The sequence below is a fragment of the Scyliorhinus canicula genome, chromosome 10 (genome assembly GCF_902713615.1).
Source record: "Scyliorhinus canicula chromosome 10, sScyCan1.1, whole genome shotgun sequence".
Classification (NCBI taxonomy): Eukaryota; Metazoa; Chordata; class Chondrichthyes; order Carcharhiniformes; family Scyliorhinidae; genus Scyliorhinus; species Scyliorhinus canicula.
This window is the reverse complement of record NC_052155.1, coordinates 155,717,016-155,741,363: the sequence shown is the minus strand read 5'-3', so window position 1 is coordinate 155,741,363 and position 24,348 is coordinate 155,717,016. Positions and strand designations below refer to the sequence as shown.

Sequence of the window (24,348 nt, the reverse complement as noted above, 5' to 3'; positions counted from 1 at the left end):
AGATTTTGTGGTTCAGTGGTCAGGCAACAATCTGGTAGTGATCTCTGTGGCGTAAACTTCCCGACAGCATTTGCGTTTAGGACCATGGGAATCACTGATCAGCATTTTCTGCAGCATGAAACAAGGTTTCTACCCCGTTTTGTTGTCTGTGTGTAAAGGCCAGCATCTCGTTAAGCTTTTGTGATTTAAAAAAAAAAATATCGGTTCATGGCGTTTTAATCTGTATACCAGGACTCCAGACCTCTACATCAAGCAGGGGCAATGGGTGTTCATGGGGGGAATTAATCAAAAGAATATGGCGCAGTCAACCTTCCCTTCTTAAATGTAGGTGGATATCTCTTGAGGTAAGAAAATAGAACAACAGGTTAGATGGCATGTTCCAGAGTTACGAATGTGAAGCTTATCAAGTATTGGTGGAGATAGAGGCAGCAGGGGGGCCATTACCCTCAGTGGGCGGCACGGTAGAACAGTGGTTAGCACTGTCGCTTCACAGTTCTAGGGTCCCAGGTTCCATTCTTGGCTTAGGTCACTGTCTCTGCAGAGTCTGCACGTTCTCCCCTTGTCTGCGTGGGTTTCCTCCGGTTTCCTCTCTCAGTCCAAAGATGTGCAGGTTAGGTGGATTGGCCATTCTAAATTGCCCTTGGAGTCCAAAAAAAAATTAGGTGGGGTTACTGGATTGTGAGGATAGGGTGGAGATTTGGGCTTGTGTACGGTGCTCTTTCCAAGGGCCGGTGCAGACTCGATAGACCAAATGGCCTCCTTCTGTACTGTAAATTCAATGATTTGTCTATGAGAAGCAGAGGTCAGTTATCAAATTCTAGACTGAAGAGCCTGATGATTGCTACAAGAGAGCTAATGACCTCCACATCAGTGAAGTCACACGGGATCAGAGGTGAGCTGGCAAGATGGATACAGAACTTTCTTGGTCATAGAAGACAGAGGATAGCGGTGGAAGGGTGTTTTTCTGAATGGAGGGTTGTGACTAGTGGTGTTCTGCAAAAATCAGTGCTGGGACCATTGCTGTTTGTAGTATATGGAAATGATTTGGAAGAAAATGTAACTGGCCTGAATAGTAAGTTTGCGGATGACACATAGGTTGGTGGAGTTGCAGATAGCGATGATACAGATACAGTTGGATTTATACGACCTCCGGCCAGCAGGTGGCGATAGAGAGCCGCCATGTGACTCCAGAGATCCGGCAGTTGGTAGTAAGTCGTATTAGAGGACAGTCTCATTATCATTAGCTCCAAGAGAATTCACGTCTTTGTAGCCATTTGTATTCTAGTTCATTAGTTCCCTTTCCATGTGTTAATTTTGTTAATAATTGATCTTACTTGTCAAAGAACTGATGTTCTTTGTGCATCTTTACCACGGTCACAACACAGAACATAACAATCTGAACCTTCTACATTCAGCCAGTTTCTCCATTGTATTATCCACCGAACATCTGTCATCAGCATACTTTTACTTCTCCATCTTAATCTTTATCTCTTTGTCATTGGGGTTTGTTTACTCTACTTTCCCTTTTTGAGATTATATAGTTTCTCTATCTCCTCTTTGAAGGTCGCTCATTGTTCAGCTACTGTATGTACTGCCAACGTTTGACTCCAATTTATTCATACCAGATCCATTTTTACCCCATTGAAGTTGGCCTTCTCCCAGTTAATTATTCTTACTTTAGTTTGTTGTTTGTCTTTATCCATAGCCAACCTAAATTGAATTATCCAATGATCACTGCACCCTAAATGTTCTCCTGCTGATCCTTCAATCCACTTGTCCCACCCTTCCCAAGAATCAAGTGCAGCATACTGCTGTGGAACATTTTTGTGAACCACTTGAGGAACTTTTGCCCCTCTCTCCCCTTTTATACTACTACTATCCCAGTTTATAGTTGGATAATTAAAGTCCTCCCCTATGACTGTTCTCTTGTTTTTGCACTTCTCTGTAATGTCCTTGCAAATTTGTTCCTCTATATCCATTCCCATTAGTTTGTGGCCTATAGATACACTGAGCAATGTAGTTGCACTCTATTTTTATTCCTTGGCTCTAACTAAATAGATATTGTCCCTGATGCCTCTGGATATCCTCTTTCTCCAGCATTGCAATGTTCTTCTCAATCAATACTAATTCTCCACCTTTTCTTCCTCTCTGAACTTTGTTGAACATCTTGCATCCAGGAAAAGTTTACACCCAGTCCTGTACTTTGAATTTGGTTTCTGTTATAGCCGCAACATTATATTTCCACATAGAAACCTGCACCTGTAATTCACCAATCTTATTTCCTACATTCTGTACATTCACATACCTGCACAAAATAAAAGCAAATTACTGCGGATGCTGAAATCTGAAACCAAAGAGAAAATGCTGGAAAATCTTAGGTCTGGCAGCATCTGTAGGGAGAGAAAAGAGCTAACGTTTCGAGTCCGGATGACCCTTTGTCAAAGCCAGAAGCGGTCTCAAAAGAGGGGAACAGACTGAAAAAGTTGGTGCGGTGTCTGCGAGACGTGGAGCTCCAGGTCGGGGGAAGGTGTCGGCAACAGCTAAATAGCTGACACGGGAAGTTTCCATTAGCCCCATTAGCCCATGCCTCCATTAGCCCCACTTAAGACCAAGGGCAAAGCAGGATGAAACCATAAAAACGTGATAAAGTGGTGTACACTCTCCAATGATGCTTCTGTGCGCAATTACCACAAGAGTGCAGGGTAAATTTTCTGCAGCATGTTTGGGCACGCACCAATATACATCTCCCTCAACTCTAGCAGTATCGAAGGCACCACTGACACCCCACAGCCTCATTTCCTCTGATACCAACCCTAACTGCACCCATGCAGGAGCCAATCACGGATTCTTTACACCCGCAAAAAACCCCGATTTAATGGGGCATTCCATATACGCAACATAACCCCAATCTGAGACCCAATACAGAACCAATGTTATTTCATGCATTTGTGCAGAGGACCGGCAATAACCTGTTTGGATTATGATCAAGCCTTCAGGGCCTCCCAAGACGAACAGAAAGAGCACAGAGCTAGAGCTACCAGAAGTAAACTACAGGATAACAAAAGGATCAGGATCCAACCCTGATTCCATATTTCTCTGGCGCATGTGATTGCCCATCAATGAGGGAAAGAACAGCTGCTCTTTTCAAGCTATTGAATGAAAAAGGCATGGATTCTTTAATTCAAAATAACAAAAAAAAAAGTAAAAGCCTGAGGCGTTTAGCTCTAACTGGACGATATCCTCAATCTCAGTGAGGACTGAACTAACCGGATCATCCACCTCAACCCTCACTATCCACCCGTCATCCTGCCCTGACTCCACTTATCTTCACTGTAAACAAGATAGGAGATGTCTAAAAAGCACTCCCCTCCCATATGACACATAACGACAAAAAGGAGTAAAATTGGGCACAAACCACATTTAACACAACCAACTCAAAAATATGATTTTTGCTGGAACAGAATAACTGACAGCAGTGCAAGCAGGACCCCACTCTGATCGCCACAGGCAAACAAGGATTTTGTTTTGGTTTTTTATGGGATGTGTGCACCGCTGGCTGGGCCGTTATTATCCATTACGGAGGGCATTTAAGAGTCCACCACATTGCTGTGAATCTGGATTCGCGTGTAGGGCGACAGATTTGCTTCCCTAAAGGGGATTAGTGAACCAGATGGGTTTTTATGACAATTGACAATGTTTTCAATGTCATCATTAGACTTTTAATTCCAGGTTTTTATTGAATTCAAATTTCACCATCTGTCATTGCGGGATTTGAACCTGGGCCCCCAGAGCATTACTCAGGGTCTCTGGATTAATAGTCAAGCAACAATACCACAACTCCACTGCCTCTCCAGTCCTCTTCACAAAACACCAATCGGATACTCCAAGGACATAGCGCAAGACAAATATCCCAAGAAAGGACAAATTTGAAACATGCAGCAGGAAAAAATAAAGGATTGCATGAGCCGAGCCAGAGATGGCGCAAATGCAACTGCTCCCTGTGCTCGCATCATGTGACTCTCCTTGTACAGTTTTTAAAAAATAATAACTTTAATTTATTTGCAATCTGTTTACTCACAGGTGGTGTTTAAATTCCAATTAATCCTGATTTAAAAATGTTTATTTCTGTGATAAACCCAGTTCAGCTCAATTGATAAAGATGTATCAGGTTCCCACTCTCTAATACATCAAGGAATTCTTTGTCATTTTGTTACGACCCCCTTCGGAGCCAAACCATACATTGTATACGGTTCCCCTTCTACACTTTGGAGTAGGAACTCCCCAGGTGATTAGAGGAGGCCAGAGCCTCCCCCCTATATGGGAGGAACCTCGCAGAATATAAACCCCGACCTGAAAGCAGGTCATGAAGGGTGACCCTGCAGGGTGAGGAGTAGTGTAATTGTAATATTGCGAGTAGAGTAAATAAACCTAGTTATTATCCTGCCTACCTGATGTCGTATGAAATCCTTACCTTCGGCTATCGCACATTTAAAAATAATTGCATTCTAAAACACTGTAGATGTTTTAGATGTCCTTGAACACAGATTAACATGCAGATATTAAAAAGGGATTGGAGTGCACAAGTAAAGAAGTCTTAGTGCAATTGCTTAGGGTCTTGGTGAGACTACACCTGGGCCAGAATTTTACATATCTGGCCAGAGTGTGTATCCAACCCAGAAGTGCGCAAAATCTTGCAAGGAGATGTCCTGAGCATTTCCCAATGTGATAATGCATGCACACGATTTCAAGATTCGTGGGTGCATGTGCGAATTGTTTTGCGTGCCCGCTGACAATTAAATGGTCAACAAAGACCTTTAAAAGTCCAATCAACAGTGATTTAAAACTGCCCGTGTTATTTTTAGCTCAGCACGCTGGGAAAATGGATGGACACTCATTACATTTTTCTATTTCCTCATCTAAGGGCAGGATAAAAGTCCCTTGAGCCGCAGCAGTTTTTCTGTGATAGAGTTTGTAGTAGACTTTTGTTTTTTCTAAATTCATTTATGGGATGTGGGTGTTGCTGGTTAGGCCAGCATTTATTGCCCATCCCTAGTTGCTCTTCAGAAGATGGTGGTGGGTTGCCTTCATGAACCGCTGCAGTCCATGAGGTGTAGGTACACAAACTGCTGCTATGGAAGGCGTTCCAGGATGTTGCCCAAGCGAAAGTGAAGGAATGGCAATGTATTTCTAAGTCAGGATGGGGAGTGACTTGGAGGGGATCCTCCAGGTGGTGGTGGGCTTCCCAGGTATCCACTGCTCTTGTACTTCTAGATGGTCATGTTCGGGGGTTTGGAAGGTATTGACGAAGGAACCTTAGTGAGTTACTGTAGTACATCTTGTCGATGGTACACACAGCTGCCACTGTTCGTTGTTGGTGGAAGGTTTGAATGTTTACGGAAGGGGGAGAAATCAAGCAGGCTGCTTTGGCCTGGATGGTGTTGAGCTTCTACAGTGTTGTTGGAGCTGCACTCATCCAGGCAAGTGGAGACTTGTGCCTTGTAGATGGTGGACATTCTTTGGGGGCCAGGAGGTGAGTTACTCGCTGTAGGATTCCTAACCTTCGATCGCCCTGGTAGCCACAGTGGAAGGTTTGAATGTTTACGGAAGGGGGAGAAATCAAGCTGGCTGCTTTGGCCTGGATGGTGGTGAGCTTCTACAGTGTTGTTGGAGCTGCACTCATCCAGGCAAGTGGATACTTGTGCCTTGTGGATGGTGGACAGTCTTTGGGGGCTAGGAGGTGAGTTACTCGCTGTAAGATTCCTAACCTTCGATCTGCCCTGGTAGCCACAGTATTAATGTGGCTAGCCCGGTTCAGTTTCTGATCAATGGTAACCCCCAGGATGTTGATTGTGGATGATTCAGAGATGGTAATGCCATTGAATGTGAAGGGGCGGTGGTTAGATCCTCTCTTGTGGGAGATGGTCATTCCCTTGCACTTGTGTGGCGCGAATGTAACTTGAGTTTCCACATTATAGTTTAACATTTGAGGCATGACTTTCGACATTTCAGGACTTACTATAAGGTTTTCCTGGGCATTGGAGGGCGGTGCTCTGGGCATTGGAGGGCGGTGCTCTGGGCATTGGAGGGCGGTGCTCTGGGCATTGGAGGGCGGTGCTCTGGGCATTGGAGGGCGGTGCTCTGGGCATTGGAGGGCGGTGCTCTGGGCATTGGAGGGCGGTGCTCTGGGCATTGGAGGGCGGTGCTCTGGGCATTGGAGGGCGGTGCTCTGGGCATTGGAGGGCGGTGCTCTGGGCATTGGAGGGCGGTGCTCTGGGCATTGGAGGGCGGTGCTCTGGGCATTGGAGGGCGGTGCTCTGGGCATTGGAGGGCGGTGCTCTGGGCATTTGCAAGGCACTGGTCGTCTGCGTCTACTCCAATGGAGATAGTCTACTTTGCTAGTGGGACCTCCTTTGAAGAGGGAGAGGAGGCAAGGTGAGCACCTGTGAAAGGAGAAGTATGGGCTCAGTCTGTAGGACTAGCAGGGAGGCTAAGACGGAAGGGAATGCCAAAGTCACCAATACCTGCCGGCTAGAGTATTCGGGCAACACAGCAATTCCCTGAAAATGTTTTTATGTTCAGTGGATGTAATGTGGCTTTCAGAACTGCACACCGTACCCTAGCTGTGGCCTAACCAATGTTTTATACAATTTCCATCATAACCTCCCTGCTCTTAAACTCTGCCTAAGCTGATGAAAGCAAATATACCATATGCCTTTTTAACCACTGTATCTACCTGTCCTGCTACCTTAAGGTATTAGTGTAAATGCACCCTAATATCCCTCTGATCCTTGGTGCTTCCCAAGGCACTGATGTTTATAATGTATTCCTTTGCCTTGTTTGTCCTGCCCCAAGTGCATCCCCTCACACTTATCTGAATTGAATTCCATTTGCCACTAATCAGCCCATCTATATCTTCCTCTAATCGAAGGCTATTTTCCTCACTACCGCCCCACCAATTTTCTTATCATCCACAACCTTACTGAGCAACCCTGCTACATTCATGTCTAAATCCTTTATATAAACAGAAAGAGCCCTAACACTGATCCCTCCTGGACCCCACTGGACATGGGCTTCCAGTCAGAAAAACCTTGACCTGCCACTCGGACAATTCTGGATCCAGTTTGCTAAATTTCCTTGGAACCCATGGGCTCTAAAGTCTTCCATGTGGGACCTTATCAAATGCATTGCTGTCATCTACACACCTGAACACCTCTTCAAAAGTTAATTCAAGTTGGTCAGCCATGACCCCTCGTTAACAAAACCATGCTGATTGTTCTCGATTAATCCATGCCTCTCCCAATGCAGATTAATTTGGTGTCTCAGAATTGCTTCCAATTCTACCACTGAGGTTAGGTTGACTGGCCTGTATTTTCCTCGTTTCTTCCTTCTTGAATAATGGTACCACCACATTGACTATCCTCCAGTCTTCTGGCACCTCATCTGCAGCCAGAGAGGAATTGAAAATTATTGCCTGTGCCCCTGCTATTTCCTCCCTTGTCTCACTCAACAACCTGGGATACATTTCATCTGGCCCTGGAGATTTGTTTACCTTTAAGCCTGCCAGACCACCCAGAACCTCCTCTCTGTCGATGTTAATTTCTTTAATTTTATCACAGCCCTTCTCCCTGATTTCTGTACCCACACTGTCTATTCATTAGTGAATACCAACACAAAAAGTGTTTATTTAGAACCTTACCCTTGATCTCTGGCTCCACACACACATTACCACTTTGGTCCTTAATGTGTCCTTTTACCCTTTAAGGTACAGGTAAAACAACTTGGGAAAGTCCTTTATGTTACTTGCCAGTATCCTTCCATGTCCTGTTTTTGCTCTCCTAATTTCCTTTTATCTTTCCTCTTGCATATTTTATACGCCTCCCAGGCTTCTGTTTCTGTGAGACCTAGATAGTGAACATGGAGAGGATGTTTCCACTAGTAGAAGATGTTTCCACTAGTAGTGGGCAGCACGGTAGCACAGTGGTTAGCACTGTGGCTTCACAGCGCCAGGGTCCCCGGTTCGATTCCTGGCTGGGTCACTGTCTGTGCGGACTCTGCATGTTCTCCCTGTGTCTGTGTGGGTTTCCTCTGGGTGCTCCGTTTTCCTCCCACTAGTCCCAAAAGACATGTTAGGTAATGTGGAAATTCTGAATTCTCCCTCTGTGTACCCGAAAAGACGCCGGAATGTGGTGACAAGGGAATTTTTACAGTAACATCATTGCAACTTAAGCATACTTGTGACAATAAAGATCAAAGAAAAATACAGCACAGGAACAGGCCCTTCAGCCCTCCAAGCCTGCACCTACCATGCTGCCCGTCTAAACTAAAATCTTCTACACTTCCGGGGTCCGCATTCCTCTATTCCCATACTATTCATGTATTTGTCAAGATGCCCCTTTAAACGTCATTATCGTCCCTGCTTCCACCACCTGCTCCGGTAGTGAGTTCTAGGCACCGACTATCCTCTGTGTAAAAAAAACAAAAAAAAATTTGCCTCGTACATCTCCTCTAAACCTTGCCCCTCGCAACTTAAACCTATGCCCCCTAGTAATTGACCCCTCTACCCTGATTAAAATTCTCTTGACTCTGTCTATGCCCCTCATAATTTTGTAGATCTCTATCAGGTCGCCCCTCAACCTCCTTTGTTCCAGTGAGAACAAACCAAGTTTATTAAACCTCTCCTCATAGCTAATGCCCTCCATCCCAGGCAACATCCTGGTAAATCTCTTCTGCACCCTCTCTAAAGCCTCCACATCCTTCTGGTAGTGTGGCGACCAGAATTGAACACTATACTCGCAAGTGTGGCCGAACTAAGGTTCTATACAGCTGCAACATGACGTGCCAATTTTTATACTCAATGCCCCGGCCAATGAAGGCAAGCATGCCGTATGCCTTCTTGACTATCTTCTCCACCTGTGTTGCCCCTTTCAGTGACCTGTAGACCTGTACATCAAGATCTCTCTGACTGTCAATACTCTTGAGGGTTCTACCACTCGCTGTACATTCTCTACCTGTATTAGACCTTTCAAAATGCATTACCTCACATTTGTCTGGATTAAACTCCATCTGCCATCCGGATTAAACTCCATCTGCCATCTCGCCGCCCAAGTCTCCAAACGATCTAAATCCTGCTCTATCCTCTGACAGTCCTCTTCGCTATCCGCAATTCCACCAACCTTAATGTCGTCTGCAAACTTACTAATCAGACCAGTTACATTTTCCTTCAAATCATTGATATATACTACAAACAGCAAAGGTCCCAGCACTGATCACAGCTAGTGGAACACCACTAGTCACAGCCCTCCAATCAGAAAAGCACCCTTCCATTACTGCTCTCTGCCTTCTATGACATAGCTAGTTCTGTATCCATCTTGCCAGCTCACCTCCGATCCCGTGTGTCTTCACCTTTTCTACCAGTCTTCCACGAGGGACCTTGTCAAAGGCCTTACTGAAGTCCACATAGACAACATCCACTGCCCTACCTGCATCAATCATTTTTGTGACCTCCTCGAAAAACTCTATCAAATTAGTGAGACACGACCTCCCCTTCACAAAACCGTGCTGCCTCTCGCTAATACGACCCCTTGCTTCCAAATGGGGGTAGATCCTGTCTCGAACAATTCTCTCCAGTAATTTCCCTACCACTAACGTAAGGCTCACTGGCCTGTAGTTCCCTGGATTATCCTTGCTACCCTTCTTAAACAAAGGAACAACATTGGCTATTCTCCAGTCCTCTGGGACATCACCTGAAGACAGTGAGGATCCAAAGATTTCTGTCAAGGCCTCAGCAATTTCCTCTCTCGCCTCCTTCAGTATTCTGGTGTAGATCCCATCAAGCCCTGGGGACTTATCCACCGTAATATTTTTCAAGATGCCCAACACCTCGTCTTTTTGGATCTCAATGTTACCCAGGCTATCTACGCACCCTTCTCCAGACACGACATCCACCAATTCCTTTGGGTGATACTGATGCAAAGTATTCATGTAGTACCTCGCCCATTTCCTCTGGCTTCACATATGGATTCCCTCCCCTGTCCTTCGGTGGCTAAACCCTTTCCCTGGCTACCCTCTTGCTTTTTATGTACATGTAAAAGCCTTCGAGATTTTCCTTAACCCTATTTACCAATGACTTTTCGTGACCCCTTTTAGCCCTCATGCCTCCTTGCTTAAGTTCCTTCCTATTTTCCCTATATTCAACACAGGTTTTGTCTGTTCCCAGCCTTCTAGCCCTGACAAATGCCTCCATTTTCTTTTTGATGAGGCCTACAATATCCCTCGTTATCCGAGGATCATGAAATTTGCCATATTTATCCTTCTTCCTCACAGGAACATGCCAGTCCTGAATTCCTTTCAACTGACATTTGAAAGCCTTCCACGTGTCAGATGTTGATTTATCCTCAAACATCCGCCCCCAATCTATGTTCTTCAGTTCCCGCCTAATATTGTTATAATTAGCCTTCCCCCAATTTAGCACATTCACCCTAGGACCACTCTTATCCTTGTCCACCAGCACTTTTAAACTTACTGAATTATGGTCACTGTTCCCGAAATGCTCTCCTACTGAAACTTCTACCACCTGGCCGGGCTCATTCCCCCATACCGGGTCCAGTACAGCCCCTTCCCTAGTTGGACTATCTACATATTGTTTTAAGAAGCCCTCCTGGATGCTCCTTACAAACTCTGCCCTGTCCAAGCCCCTAGCACTAAGTGAGTTCCAGTCAATATTGGGGAAGTTAAAGTCTCCATCACAACAAAAATCTCCATCACAACAAGCCTGTTGCTTTTACTCCTTTCCAAAATCTGTCCACCTATCTGCTCCTCTATCTCCCGCTGGCTGTTGGGAGGCCTGTAGTAAACCCCCAACATTGTGACTGCACCCTTCTTATTCCTGATCTCTACCCATATAGCCTCGCTGCCCTCTGAGGTGTCCTCCCGCAGTGCAGCAGTGATATTCTCCCTCACAATAGCGCAACTCCTCACCCCTTTTACCTCCCCTTCTATCCCGCCTGAAACATCTAAATCCTGGAATGTTTAGCTGCCAATCCTGTCCTTCCCTCAACCAGGTCTCTGTAATGGCAACAACATCATAGTTCCAAGTACTAATCCAAGCTCTAAATTCATCTTCCTTACCTGTTATACTTCTTGCATTAAAACATATGCATTTCAGGCCACCAGTCCCGCTGTTTTCAGCAACATCTCCCTGTCTGCTCTTCCTCAGAGACATATTGGCCCTATTCCCTAGTTCTCCCTCAATGTTTTCACCTTCTGACCTATTGCTCCGGTACCCACCCCCTGCCATACTAGTTTAAACCCTCCCGTGTGACACTAGCAAAGCTCGCGGCCAGGATATTTATGCCTCTTCCGTTTAGAGGCAACCATTCTTTCTTGTACAGGTCACACCTGCTCCGGAAGAGCTCCCAGTGGTCCAGATAACTGAAACCCTCCCTCCTACACCAGCTGTTTAGCCACGTGTTTAGCTGCTCTATCTTCCTATTTCTAGCCTCACTGGCACGTGGCACAGGGAATAATCCCGAGATTACAACCCTGAGGTTCCATCTTTTAACTTTCTGCCTAGCTCCCTGAACTCCTGCTGCAGGATCTCGTGCCCCTTCCTGCCTATGTCGTTAGTACCAATAAGTACCACGACCTTTGCCTGTTTGCCCTCCCCCTTCAGGATGCCCGCTACCTGTTCGGAGACATCCTGGACCCTGGCACCAGGGAGGCAACATACCATCCTGGAGTCTCTTTCACGTCCACAGAACCGCCTATCTGTGCCCCTGACTGTAGAGTCCCCTATGACTATTGCTCTTCTGCGCTTTGACCCTCCCTGCTGAACATCAGAGCCAGCCGTGGTGCCACTGCTCGGCTGCTGCTGTTTTCCCCTGATAGGCTATTTCCCCGATAGTATCCAAAGGGTATGTATACCTGTTTGAGAGGGGGACAACCACAGGGGATCCCTGCACTGCCCCTTCTGGTGGTGACCACATTTATATAACTGCTATCTGTGATGCTTTCCACGTCAGGTTCGAAGCAATAGGTCAGAAGGTGAAAAATGGGAAAGATTATTACTTACTAAATTAGAACTCGAGGGCACAGCCTCAGACTGAAGGGACGATCCTTTAAAACTGAGATGAGGAGGAATTTCTTTAGCCAAAGGGTGGTGAATCTGTGAAATTGATTGCCACAGAAGTCTGTGGAGACCTAATCACTGAGTGTCTTGAAGACAGATAGGTTTTTGATTGTTAAGGGGATCAGGGGTTATGGGGAGAAGGCAGAACATAGAACATAGAACACTACAGCGCAGTACGGGCCCTTCGGCCCTCGATGTTGCGCCGACCTGTGAAACCATCTGAAGCCTATCTGACCTACACTATTCCATTTTCATCCATATGTCTATCCAGTGACCACTTAAATGCCCTTAAAGTTGGCGAGTCTACTACTATTGCAGGCAGGGCGTTCCACACCCCTACTACTCTCTGAGTAAAGAAGCTGCCTCTGACATCTGTCCTATATCTATCACCCCTCAATTTAAAGCTATGTCCCCTCGTGTTGGTCATCACCATCCGAGGAGAAAGACTCACTGTCCACCCTATCTAACCCTCTGACTATCTTATATGTCTCTATTAAGTCACCTCTCAGCCTTCTCCTCTCTAACGAAAACAACCTCAATTCCCTGAGCCTTTCCTCGTAAGACCTTCCCTCCATACCAGGCAACATCCTAGTAAATCTCCTCTGAACCCTTTCCAAAGCTTCCACATCCTTCCTATAATGTGGTGACCAGAACTGCACGCAGTACTCCAGGTGTGGCCACACCAGAGTTATGTACAGCTGCAGCATGACCTTGTGGTTCCGAAACTCAATCCCCCTGCTTATAAAGGCTAGCACACCATATGCCTTAACAGCCCTATTAACCTGGGTGGCAACTTTCAGGGATTTATGTACCTGGATGCCGAGATCTCTCTGTTCATCTACACTACCAAGAATCTTGCCATTAGCCCAGTACTCTGCATTCCTGTTACTCCTTCCAAAGTGAACCACCTCACACTTTTCCGCATTAAACTCCATCTGCCACCTCTCAGCCCAGCTCTGCAGCTTATCTATGTCCCTCTGTATCCTATAACATCCTTCAGCACTATCCACAACTCCACCGACCTTCGTGTCATCTGCAAATTTACTAACCCATCCTTCTACACCCTCTTCCAGGTCATTTATAAAAATGACAAACAGCAGTGGCCCCAAAACAGATCCTTGCGGTACACCACTAGTAACTGAACTCCAGGATGAACATTTGCCATCAACCACCACCCTCTGTCTTCTTTCAGCTAGCCAATTACTGATCCAAACCGCTAAATCACCTTCAATTCCATACTTCCTTATTTTCTGCAATAACCTACCGTGGGGAACCTTATCAAACGCCTTACTGAAATCCATATACACCACATCAACAGCTTTACCCTGATCCACCTGTTTGGTCACCTTCTCAAAAAACTCAATAAGGTTTGTGAGGCATGACCTACCCTTCACAAAACCGTGTTGAGTATCGCTAATCAACTTGTTCTTTTCAAGATGATTATAAACCCTATCTCTTATAACCTTTTCCAACATTTTACCCACAACCGAAGTAAGGCTCACAGGTCTATAATTACCAGGGTTGTCTCTACTCCCCTTCTTGAACAAGGGGACAACATTTGCTATTCTCCAGTCTTCCAGCACTATTCCTGTCGACAAAGACGACATAAAGATCAAGGACAAAGGCTCTGCAATCTCCTCCCTGGCTTCCCAGAGAATCCTAGGATAAATCCCATCTGGCCCAGGGGACTTATCTATTTTGACATTTTCTAAAATTGCTAACACCTCCTCCTTTTGAACCTCAATTCCATCTAGCCTGGTCGACTGAACCTGAGTGTTCTCCTCGACAACATTGTCTTTCTCCAGTGTAAACACTGACGAAAAATATCCATTTAATGCTTCCCCTATCTCCTCTGATTCCACACACAACTTTCCACTACTATCCTTGATTGGCCCTAATCTTACTCTAGTCATTCTTTTGTTCCTGATATACCTATAGAAAGCCTTAGGGTTTTCCTTGATCCTATCCGCCAACGACTTTTCGTGTCCTCTCCTCGCTCTTCTTAACTCTCCCTTTAGGTCCTTCCTGGCTAACTTGTAACTCTCAAGTGCCCTAACTGAGCCTTCATGTCTCATCCTAACATAAGCCTTCTTCTTCCTCTTGACAAGTGCTTCAACTTCCTTAGTAAACCACGGTTCCCTTGCTCGACAACTTCCTCCCTGCCTGACAGGTACATACTTATCAAGGACACGCAGTAGCTGTTCCTTGAAAAAGCTCCACATTTCGATTGTACCCATCCCCTGCAGTTTCCTTCCCCATCCTATACATCCTAAATCTTGCCGAATAGCATCATAATTGCCTTTCCCCAGCTATAATTCTTGCCTTGCGGTATATACCTATCCCTGCCCATTGCTAAAGTAAACATAACCGAGTTGTGATCACTATCACCAAAGTGCTCACCTACATCTAAATCTAACACCTGGCCCGGTTCATTACCCAGTACCAAATCCAATGTGGCCTCGCCCCTTGTTGGCCTGTCTACATACTGTGTCAGAAAACCCTCCTGCACACACTGCACAAAAACTGACCCATCTATAGTACTCGAACTATAGTATTTCCAGTCAATATTTGGAAAGTTAAAGTCCCCCATAACAACTACCCTGTTACTCTCGCTCCTGTCAAGAATCATCATTGCAATCCTTTCCTCTACATCTCTGGAACTATTCGGAGGTCTATAGACAACTCCCAACAGGGTGACCTCTCCTCTACTGTTCCTAACCTCGGCCCATACTGCCTCAGTAGACGAGTCCTCAAGCGTCCTTTCTACCACCGTAATACTTTCCTTGATTAACAATGCCACACCCCCCCCCTCTTTCACCATCTTCTCTGTTCTTACAGAAACATCTAAATCCTGGAACCTGCAACAACCATTCCTGTCCTTGCTCTACCCATGTCTCTGAAATCGCCACAACATCGAGATCCCAGGTACCAACCCATGCTGCAAGCTCACCCACCTTATTCCGGATGCTCCTGGCATTGAAGTAGACACACTTCAAACCAGCGTCCTGCTTGCTGGTGCCCTCTTTCGAACTTTTAACCCTATCCCTGACCTCACTACTCTCAACATCCTGTACACTGGGACTACAATTTAGGTTCCCATCCCCCTGCTGAATTAGTTTAGATTAAAAGAATGGGGATGAGAAACATATCATCCATGATTGAATGGCGGAGCAGACGCGATGGTCCCGATGACCTAATCCTGCTCCCATGTCTTATGGTCTTGTGTTTTTAGCCCTCGATATCTGCGGCTCCTGTGGATGGTTTATTTGTGGAAAGATGGCACAACATCAGTGAATATGATCATCGGTACTGTACATGCTAGGTGGCCTGATGAGACAATGGAGACTTGCTGCATGGTGCCATCTGCATTGGAGCTTCACTGGACATTCTGGCTGGGACAGCTCACTTTCTGATAAGAGGGGCCCACAAACCCTCCAGAAACACATCTGGGAACTACACACTTATCTACATCCCAGACCCCCATTTCACCAGGACCATGGGAATGAGCTGGCTCGTGCTAGTCCAACCCAAGAGCATCTCCCTCCATCCTGGTCAGCACCAGCTTCCATCTCTCAATTACCCTTGCCGACCACAGATGATCATTGAATCTTTGGAACAATAATAATCTTTATTAGTGTCACAAGTAGACTGACATCAACACTGCAATTAAGTTACTGTGAAAATCCCCTAGTCGCCACACCATGCGCCTGTTATGGAACACAGAGGGAGAATTCAAAATGTCCAATTCAGCTAACAAGTGCGTCCTTTGGGATTTGTGGGAGGAAACCGGAGCGCCGGGAGGAAACCCACGCAGACACTTGGAGAACGTGCAGACCCCTCACCTAAGGAAGGATATGTTTGCCTTTAGCAGACTGCAACAAAAGTACACTGGACTGATTTTGGATGAGGTAATTGTCCAGTGTGTCGAGATTGAGTTGAGAAGGCCTATGTTCTCTGGAAATTAGAAGAATAAGAAGTGATCTCATTGAAACATGAAAATTCTTGCTGAGATTAATGTTGAGAGGATATTTTCTTGGCTGGAGAGTCCAAAATATGAAGTCATCATCCATAGAATCCTTACAGTGCAGAAGGAGGCCCTTCAGCCCATGAGTCTGCACCTATCCTCTGAAGGAGAACCCTACTTAGGCTCACTCCTGCACCCTCCCTATCCTTTTGACCACACCTAACCTGCACATCTTTGGACTGTGGGAGGAAACCAGAGCACCCAGACGAAACCCAAGTAGACACTGGGAGAACTTGTAAACTCCACACAGTCACCCAAGGCTGTAATTGAACCTGGGTCCCTGGCACTGAGGCAACAGTGCTAACCACCGTACCTCTTTATTCATCTCCGAATAAGGGCAGAGATGAGGAGAAATGTCTTCACCCAAAATGAAGCTTTCGAACTCTTTACCACTAAGGGCTGTTGATCTTTACTCATTAAGTATTTTCAAGTCTGTGATGACAAATGTTTGAATACCAAGGAAATCCAGGTAATGGGGATAGTGCAGGCAGGTGTACCCTGATGATCAGCCATGATCTTATTCAATGGCAGAGGAGGCTTGAACGGGATTAATGCTGCTCCATTTCTTGGGTTCTCACTTTCCTTCACTTTATTCCTTCTCTCTCTTCCCATGTTCCAAGTCTACTGGTATGACTAGTACCAGTTGAATCAGACCACAAATTGGAGACAATTAAAAGTAATTGAAGAATCGCATCTTTATGATCAGATTCTCCATCAGTTTAACTTTCCTTTCCACTTGGTATTACTCCAGTTATGTTTTCTGGTTAGTATAAGATTGGATTTGCATATTTTATATCTGCCTATTTCCAAGGTTCAATGTCAATCATTGAAATTTATGTGATTTCAGGATGTGGAACATGCTCACCACAAAGATTCGACCTCATCACCAGCGCATGGCTGCATTCGACCTGCCAGGGTGGTATCGTCTACCTCCGAGGAAGAGGAGGCCTTCACTGAGAAATTTCTCAAAATTACATGCAAATATGTAACTGATGGGAAGGTAATTAATCTAACTTTCATTTCATCAATTGTTTTTTAGTGTTTCCTTGTCTGATCAGACAAGTGCAAATGTGCCCACAATTCTGTTACTCAAAGTTGTTCTCCAGTGTAGTGGGGTCAGTAGCTTTACTGTGTTCAATGTTTCGGATCAGAGAGTGACCATTTGGGCAAGAAGCCAATTCGTGTTGATGAAATCGTAAACCAGGATAGAGGATTGGGGTGAGAATTATTAGATACTGCCGCACTTTTAAAAAGTTCTGCGGATTATCAGTATTAATTATTAGTCAAAGGTTTGTAGAATACTCTCACTAAGAATTGATTTCCTCTCATTGTGAGTAAAGGCAGGTACAGCTATTGCCCCGCACTGTAAGTTAGCACCCCCCCACATCCATGCTGCAGTCTGTGGGGTAGCAGGGCTTTAGGAACATAAGGAACATTAGGATAGGCAGGCACTAGACACTAATAAACACTATTAACTGACCATGGTATGGAATACTGTAAATTTGGCCTAAAATGTTTGTTTTGGTTTGGTTTTTATTTTTCCATCTTGTCTAACAGAATGCTGGGATGGTCATTGGCCAGAAGTTGACTGGAGAATTGGGATTATGTTCACTGAGATGATTGTAGCCTGGTGGAAAGGGGATGTGTTGATTGTTTCCTCCATTCTTTGTCCTCCTCAGCTGCCCACCTTATACTTTGTAAAAAGGCCTGTGCTCTCAAAATTGCATGTTTGTGCAAGATGCAACAGAACGCAATTAATTTTCAAACTTGCTCTGACATTTACTGCAGGGCGCTTCAGAATGGTCTAGGAACCAAAGTGGTTGCTTGAGTCCCTCAATGGCCTGATTGATGCCATTTCGAAGGAAATGGTGGTGTAGTGATAATGTCACTGGACTAATAATCCAGAGGCCCAGGCTAATGTTCTCGGGGCGAGTGTTCAAATCCCACCATGGCAGCTGGTGGAATTAATTCAGTTACTAAATCTTGAATTAAGAAGCTAGTCTTGGTAATTCTGATTGTTGTAAAAATCCACCTGGTTCACTCATGACCTTTATGAAAGGAAATCTGCTGTCCTTATCTGGGCTGCACGTGACTCCAGACCTACAGCAATGTGATTGACTCTTAACTGCCCTCTGAAATTGCCTAATATAGTACTTCATTATATGAAGCCACTACAGAAATTCAATGCGGAATGAGACTGGTGGAGCACCCGGCATCTGCCGGTGGTTACACAGTGGTTACCCTTACAACCCCAGGGATCTGGGTTCAATTCTGACCTTGGGTGACTGTGTGGAGTATGCACATTCTCTCCCATGTCTGTGTGGGTTTTCTCCAGGTGCTCTATCCGGTTTCATAGAATGTGCAGTGCAGAACCACTATGCCACCGTGCCTCCCACAGTCCAAAGATGTGCAGGTTAGGTTGATTGGCCACGCTCAAAGAAATTGCTCCTTGATGTCCAAATAGGTTAATTCAGGTTCCGGGGATAGGGTGGGGATGTGGGTCTAGGTAGGGTGCTCCTTCAGAGGGACAGTGCAGACTCGATGGGCTGAATGGCTTCCTTCTGAACTGTCGGGTTCTATGACTTCTGTGATGACCTAGGTATCGGAAACGACAATGGGACCAAGCCACGCACCATGCTGACTTGGCACTATATCGCTGTTCCTCCATTGTCACTGGCGTAGAATCCTGGAGCTCCCCTCCTAAGAGCACTGTTGAGATTTCCTACCATACATGCACTGCTGCAGTTCAAGAAGCGTTCTCGAGAGTAATTCGTTATGGGCAATAAATGCTGGCCTAGGCAGAAATTTCTTTTAAAAATGACATGGCAGCATGGCTCTCAATATGTGAATGCTGCCCAGGTGTGCTCTGTTACTCACTGAAGTCAGTTAGGTAATCAGCTGATATACCTAGTCACTCAGTAGCTATCTGCTGGCTTGACGTGGGGCACAAGGAGACTGGCTTAGAGCAAAGGCAATAATATGTCTGTGTGACTTTTAATTTTTGGAGGATACTCGAGTTAAACTTAGGAATTTACTTGAGAGTTATCTCTATCTGATCAATGAGGAGTCCAAGCATAACCAATATGGTGGGATGTAGAGTTTAAGTTATAACATTCCTGGTTCTACTGCAAAAATATTCAACTGTGACAAACACTATCAGCCCAAATTGAGCATGTGCATGAAGCGCTCTCTCTCTCTTCTTCCACTTCTCCGCTTCTTCCACTTCTCAGCTTCTTCCACTTCTCAGCACTCTGATTGTCTTGAGATCTGGAGCACCTCAATAGTGATTGACTGAAGTCTTCTGAGAGTCCTTTTTCCACTAACTATTGCTCTGAACTTTACCAACATTTTTATAACCTTTTTTAGATGTTTGATATCTGGATGGATTATTAATGAAGGCTTTTGGTACTATAAATATTTATTAGTATTTCAAATGACCTGTTAGGTGTTTTGAGTTATTCAGCTAAACGTTGGGTTGGAGAAGATAAGGTTGAAACGTTGGGTTGGAGAAGATAAGGTTGAAACGTTGGGTTGGAGAAGATAAGGTTGAAATGTTGGGTTGGAGAAGATAAGGTTGAAAGGAGATTTGATAGAGCCATTCAAAATCATGAGGGGTCTGGACAGAATAGAAAGGGAAAGAAATGTTCCCATTGGTGGAAGGATCCGTGAACTGGGAGGCACAGATTTAAAGCAATTAGCAAAAGAAGCAATGAAACACGAGGCAAAACGTTTTCCACACAGCCGATGGTTAGGATTGCACTTCCTGAAAGTAGGTGGAGGCAGGTTGAATCGAGGTATTGGAGATGGAATTGTATTATCTAAAAAGGAAGAATGTGCACGGCTACAGGAAAAGGCAATGGAACGGCGCCTTGTGAATTGCCCATTCAGAGACACAGCACAGACACAATGGGCCACGTGACCTCCTTTTGTGCTGTCATGATTCTGTGACGATTACTAAGCAGTTTATTTAACCAACAACAATATACAGTGCTTTAGAATGCAGGTTGGCCAATTTATTTTGTTTTGATGGAAGATATCCTGGGGTGATTCCTCCTACTGTTCTCCTTCATATAGTCTCTTGCACACAATTACCTCCCATGACAATAGCAGTTAGTTTGCCTTTAATGCTGTTTTCAGCAGAGATCGATTATTACTTTTTTAATGAAATTATCTTTTTATGACTACCGTAAAAGGAGTCAGTTATTATGGTGGCAGTGCTGTATTTGAACCCATAATGTTTCTGTATTTTTATTAGGTCTGTGGTATGTAGGTATCCGAATAGGCTGAGTTTTCTTTCCATTATTAACATCTTCAAGTTAAAAATGACACATTGCAAAGATTCTATAGCCCAGATCCTCTGATCAGCGAGAATGATTGCCACTGCACTCAAAAATCCCCCCTACTCACGGCAGCACGGTGGTACAGTGGCTACCACTGGTGCATCACTACACCGAGGACCCGGGTTAGATGCCGGCCCCAAGTCACTGTCCATGTGGCGTTTACACATTCTCCCCGTGTCTGCGTGGGTCTTGCCCCCACAGTCCAAAAAAGATGTGCAGGGTAGGTAAATTGGCCACACTAAATTGCCCCTTAATTGGAAGAAAAAAAAGAATTGGGTACTCTAAATTTATTTGAAAAACCTACTCCACACTTCTCGCATTTCTACCAGTGTCTTCTGCTACTGGCTATCGTAGGAATGTGCAGCGCAACATTCATTGGGGAACTCTATCAGAGTGGAGTAGAATTAGGACAAAATGGAACACAGTGCCTTTTTATGGCATTAGTTTAAAGATCCAGTTTGAACATTAGTGAATGGAAAGGTGGGTGGGTGGATAAAGTTGGTGAGGTGAAAGGTGGGTAAGGCTGATGAAGTGGATAGGGTACATTAGGTGGGTGAGGTGGGTAAGTGGTGAGGGAATAGGTGAGTAAGGTGGGTGGGTCTGTGAGCTGGTTAAGTAGGTAAGGGATAGGTAGGTGGCATGGGTCAAAAGTGGGTAGGGAATAATTGGTTGATGAGGTAGGTGGGCGTGGGTAGTAAGGTTAGGGAGGATAGCTGGTGTAGTCAGCTGGTTGGGAAGTTAGATGGGTGTGGGAGGGTAGTTGGATCAGGTGGGAGGTTGGAGGGTAGTCTGGTGGTGGTTGGGGGGGGGGGAGTGGTCAGGTTGAGGGGGTAGTAACATCAGGTCAGGAGGGTGATTGGGAATGTGATGGGTCAGGGGCTAGTCGAGTTTTGGGGGGCTAATGTAGGTGGTTGGCAATAGTGGGGTCAGGAAGATGCTGTGCCAGGAACCAAATTATATTCTGTCAGCAACTTATTACTGGGCCTCCCCGCAGCAATCATTTACTCCCCCCCCCCCCCCCCCCCCCCAAAACGCTTGGGTAAGTCTGATGGAACCTTGCAGTACAGTCCGCAGATAGTGTCGCGCATCGTGGCTACCTCCTGGGCCCTCACAACCTGCCGCTTCAGTTGAATGAGGAGCTGCTTGAGGAGAAGATGGAAGAGCAGCACATTGCCTCAGATGAGGATGATGTCAAAGTGGATGATGAGGAGGTGGTCCTGGAGGATGAGGAGGTTGGCCATTAGGCAGCGATGATGGCAAGAAGGAGCAGAAGAGCCAGGGATGCCCTCTTAGCCACTCAATTCATGGATTGTGGTGATTATGGCCAATGTTAACATCCCATCATCCTTGTATCCCTTCAATGAGTACTGCTGTCCCGTCCGACTACTGGTAGCACACACCCTCACTGATGAGACTCGTTTCATGGGGAGGGCTCGGTTGCTATAGTCCCTATGTTATAGAAGAATGATAAATGTGGACAGTGCATTGAACTTCAAGAGCTGTAAGGTTTTGGGTTTTGTAGTATAAAACACTTTGAATTAAAATAAACTCTTGAGGTTTGAATTTTTAATTTCGAACACTAGAATCCTCAGTTGTTGTAGAAGTCAATATTTTTCCCGCTTCTGGACTGTGGTAGAAAGATTCAACAACGCTCGTTATGGAAAAATAACAAGACTTTATTTTCAAACAGACTGCAGTTTTGGCTGAAAGTTGTGGTCGGAGAGCAGGGAGTGTCACTGCTGATACCTACTCAAGTCTGCGCTTTCACAGAAAATTAGCTCAGTATTTATGCATTATCAGAATCAGGATTACGTGACTACAGCTTGGTCAGGAATTCGATCAGAAGTACAAACATAAGCAATATCATAAAACAGGCGTCACCTTACTGACCTTTCAGGACTCTGTCTCATCACTCAGACCATTATTTTGTCCTTTGATTAGTCGTATTTAGACTGCTTTGGGTTATGACGAGTTAGTCTTATCAGAATTTGCGGAGCCCAGGCATTTCGGATCAGCTTGACCTTCTCTGATCTTATTCAGGCTTTAGGTCATGCAAAGTCAGCTTTTCTTACATTGTACCCAGTAGTTGACCAGTTTTCCCATCATGCCATTATTTACTTCGTGCAACATCACATTCCCTTCTTTTGTCAAATCATGACAACTGGTCAAATGGGCATATCCATGACTTGATTGAAAATGCATTTACACAAGCAGCCAAGCAATCCTATCCCTAGCAGCATTAGCAGTAGTGGAATGAAGGCCTTTAAAAATCCAATCAAATAATCCGTGACCCAACCATCCTAGTCATGAAATTCACTGCCAATCTCTTGAAGTTGATCCGCCTGTCTCTTAATATGGTCGGCCAGGTTAGTGATATTTTCAGAGCCACCTGGAATGTAAGTGCAGCACTCCTGTCCTACGTTAGCGCACGTTCCTCCCTGCGAGGCTAACAGATAATCCAAAGCCAGTCGATTTTGTAATGCCACGGTCCAGACAGCCACCAGCTCAGCTGAGACCTCGGCCAGTGCCTGTCCCGTTTCCCTGGCTTCTGCTGATGTTACGTTCGCCAGTTGTTCCAATGCTGAGGCCATGTGGACTAGTTTGTCGGATGCCTTGCCAGTTCTATATAATGGAAAGGCCATCATGAAGAACTGTTCCATTTTAGTAATAGACCTTTTGGCTCGTGAGGGGGAATGCTTGGGTGGGTAGGTGACTCATTTTGGGGACGACATATCCCAAAAACCAGGATCCTGTCCAATTAATAGGGAGCCATGGGTAGGCTTTAGTGCCGCATATGAAATATGTTCCATTATAAGCCGTAAAATCATCAGCTAGCGTCATAGAGGATGGGGGATGTCTGGCGCCATGAGCTGTTAGAGGTTATATTCCATACCTTGGACCAATCACAGTTAAACATACCCTTGTTGGATATGCCTGGTACTGGTCCAACTGTAAGGTTGCACCTACTTTGCCCCATCCACTTCTCTTTCCCTGATTTGTTAAAACACATGGAACCTTGAACATTATTTGAGTGGACAGTGAGGAAGGGTGGAGTCAGGGCATGATTGTAAGCAGGTTGATATGAAGCTGAAAATTTAGTCATGTCATAGCCAGCAGATCTCCATATTTCCATATCTCCCCGATCTCCCCTGATCCCTGTTTGATTTTATCATAAAATCCATTCAACTGTCTCTGCGGTATGAAAGAGGAGGGATTGGAGAGGTATTCCTTCCCTCGAATGGACGGGAATGTGGGTACAAACCCAACACTTACTTATATTATATTTTTCAGCATAAAGATATGACTTATATGAAAACGTATTAGAATGCGGTTCCCGGATAGTTAGTTTTTCTACTACCAAGTGGCCATTAATGCTAAATAGTCCAGAGAATCCAAAAATTATAATGAAGATCTTCAGCCTGTGTTCTCGTCTGCGTTGGAGACTATCTTGCAATCGGATAGATGTATTCAACTGGAACGTCCTTCAAGCTTAACCGAAGTTGGTGTCTGTAGTACCAGGAAAGGTCCACTCCAGCATTGTCCTAGTTTCTTTCTGTCCCAATTTTTCACCAATATGTAATCTCCGGGTTTGATTACTGGATATCGAGGGACGGCTGTCCCTGTTGTCCTTGGGAGATGCGCCTGTTTCACCTGTGAGTGGAGAAAATTCAGAGAAAGTGTTAATTGCTTTAAATAGTTCTGCATTTGTTCACCCATCACATGGAGGTCTACGCCCTCCAGGGGTTTTTCATTGGCATCCCAGGGAGTCCTCATTGGCCGACCATAGACTATCTCTGCAGCTGACAGTCTGGTCCGCGAATGTGGAGTCACCCGCATGTGAAACAGTGCCAAGAGTA

The 24,348-nt window shown here is 45.2% G+C and overlaps 1 protein-coding gene across 7 annotated transcripts in view; it reads left to right on the top strand.

The window, feature by feature from the left end:
* The window catches only part of oxr1a (oxidation resistance 1a), a 576,817-nt gene that overhangs the window by 364,692 nt on the left and 187,777 nt on the right, over nucleotides 1-24,348 (top strand). For all 7 annotated transcript variants that reach the window (XM_038809973.1, XM_038809970.1, XM_038809974.1 and 4 more), the window contains one exon: nucleotides 16,999-17,151. In XM_038809973.1, the coding sequence (XP_038665901.1) occupies nucleotides 16,999-17,151 (153 nt within the window). The remainder of the gene's footprint in view (nucleotides 1-16,998; nucleotides 17,152-24,348) is intronic.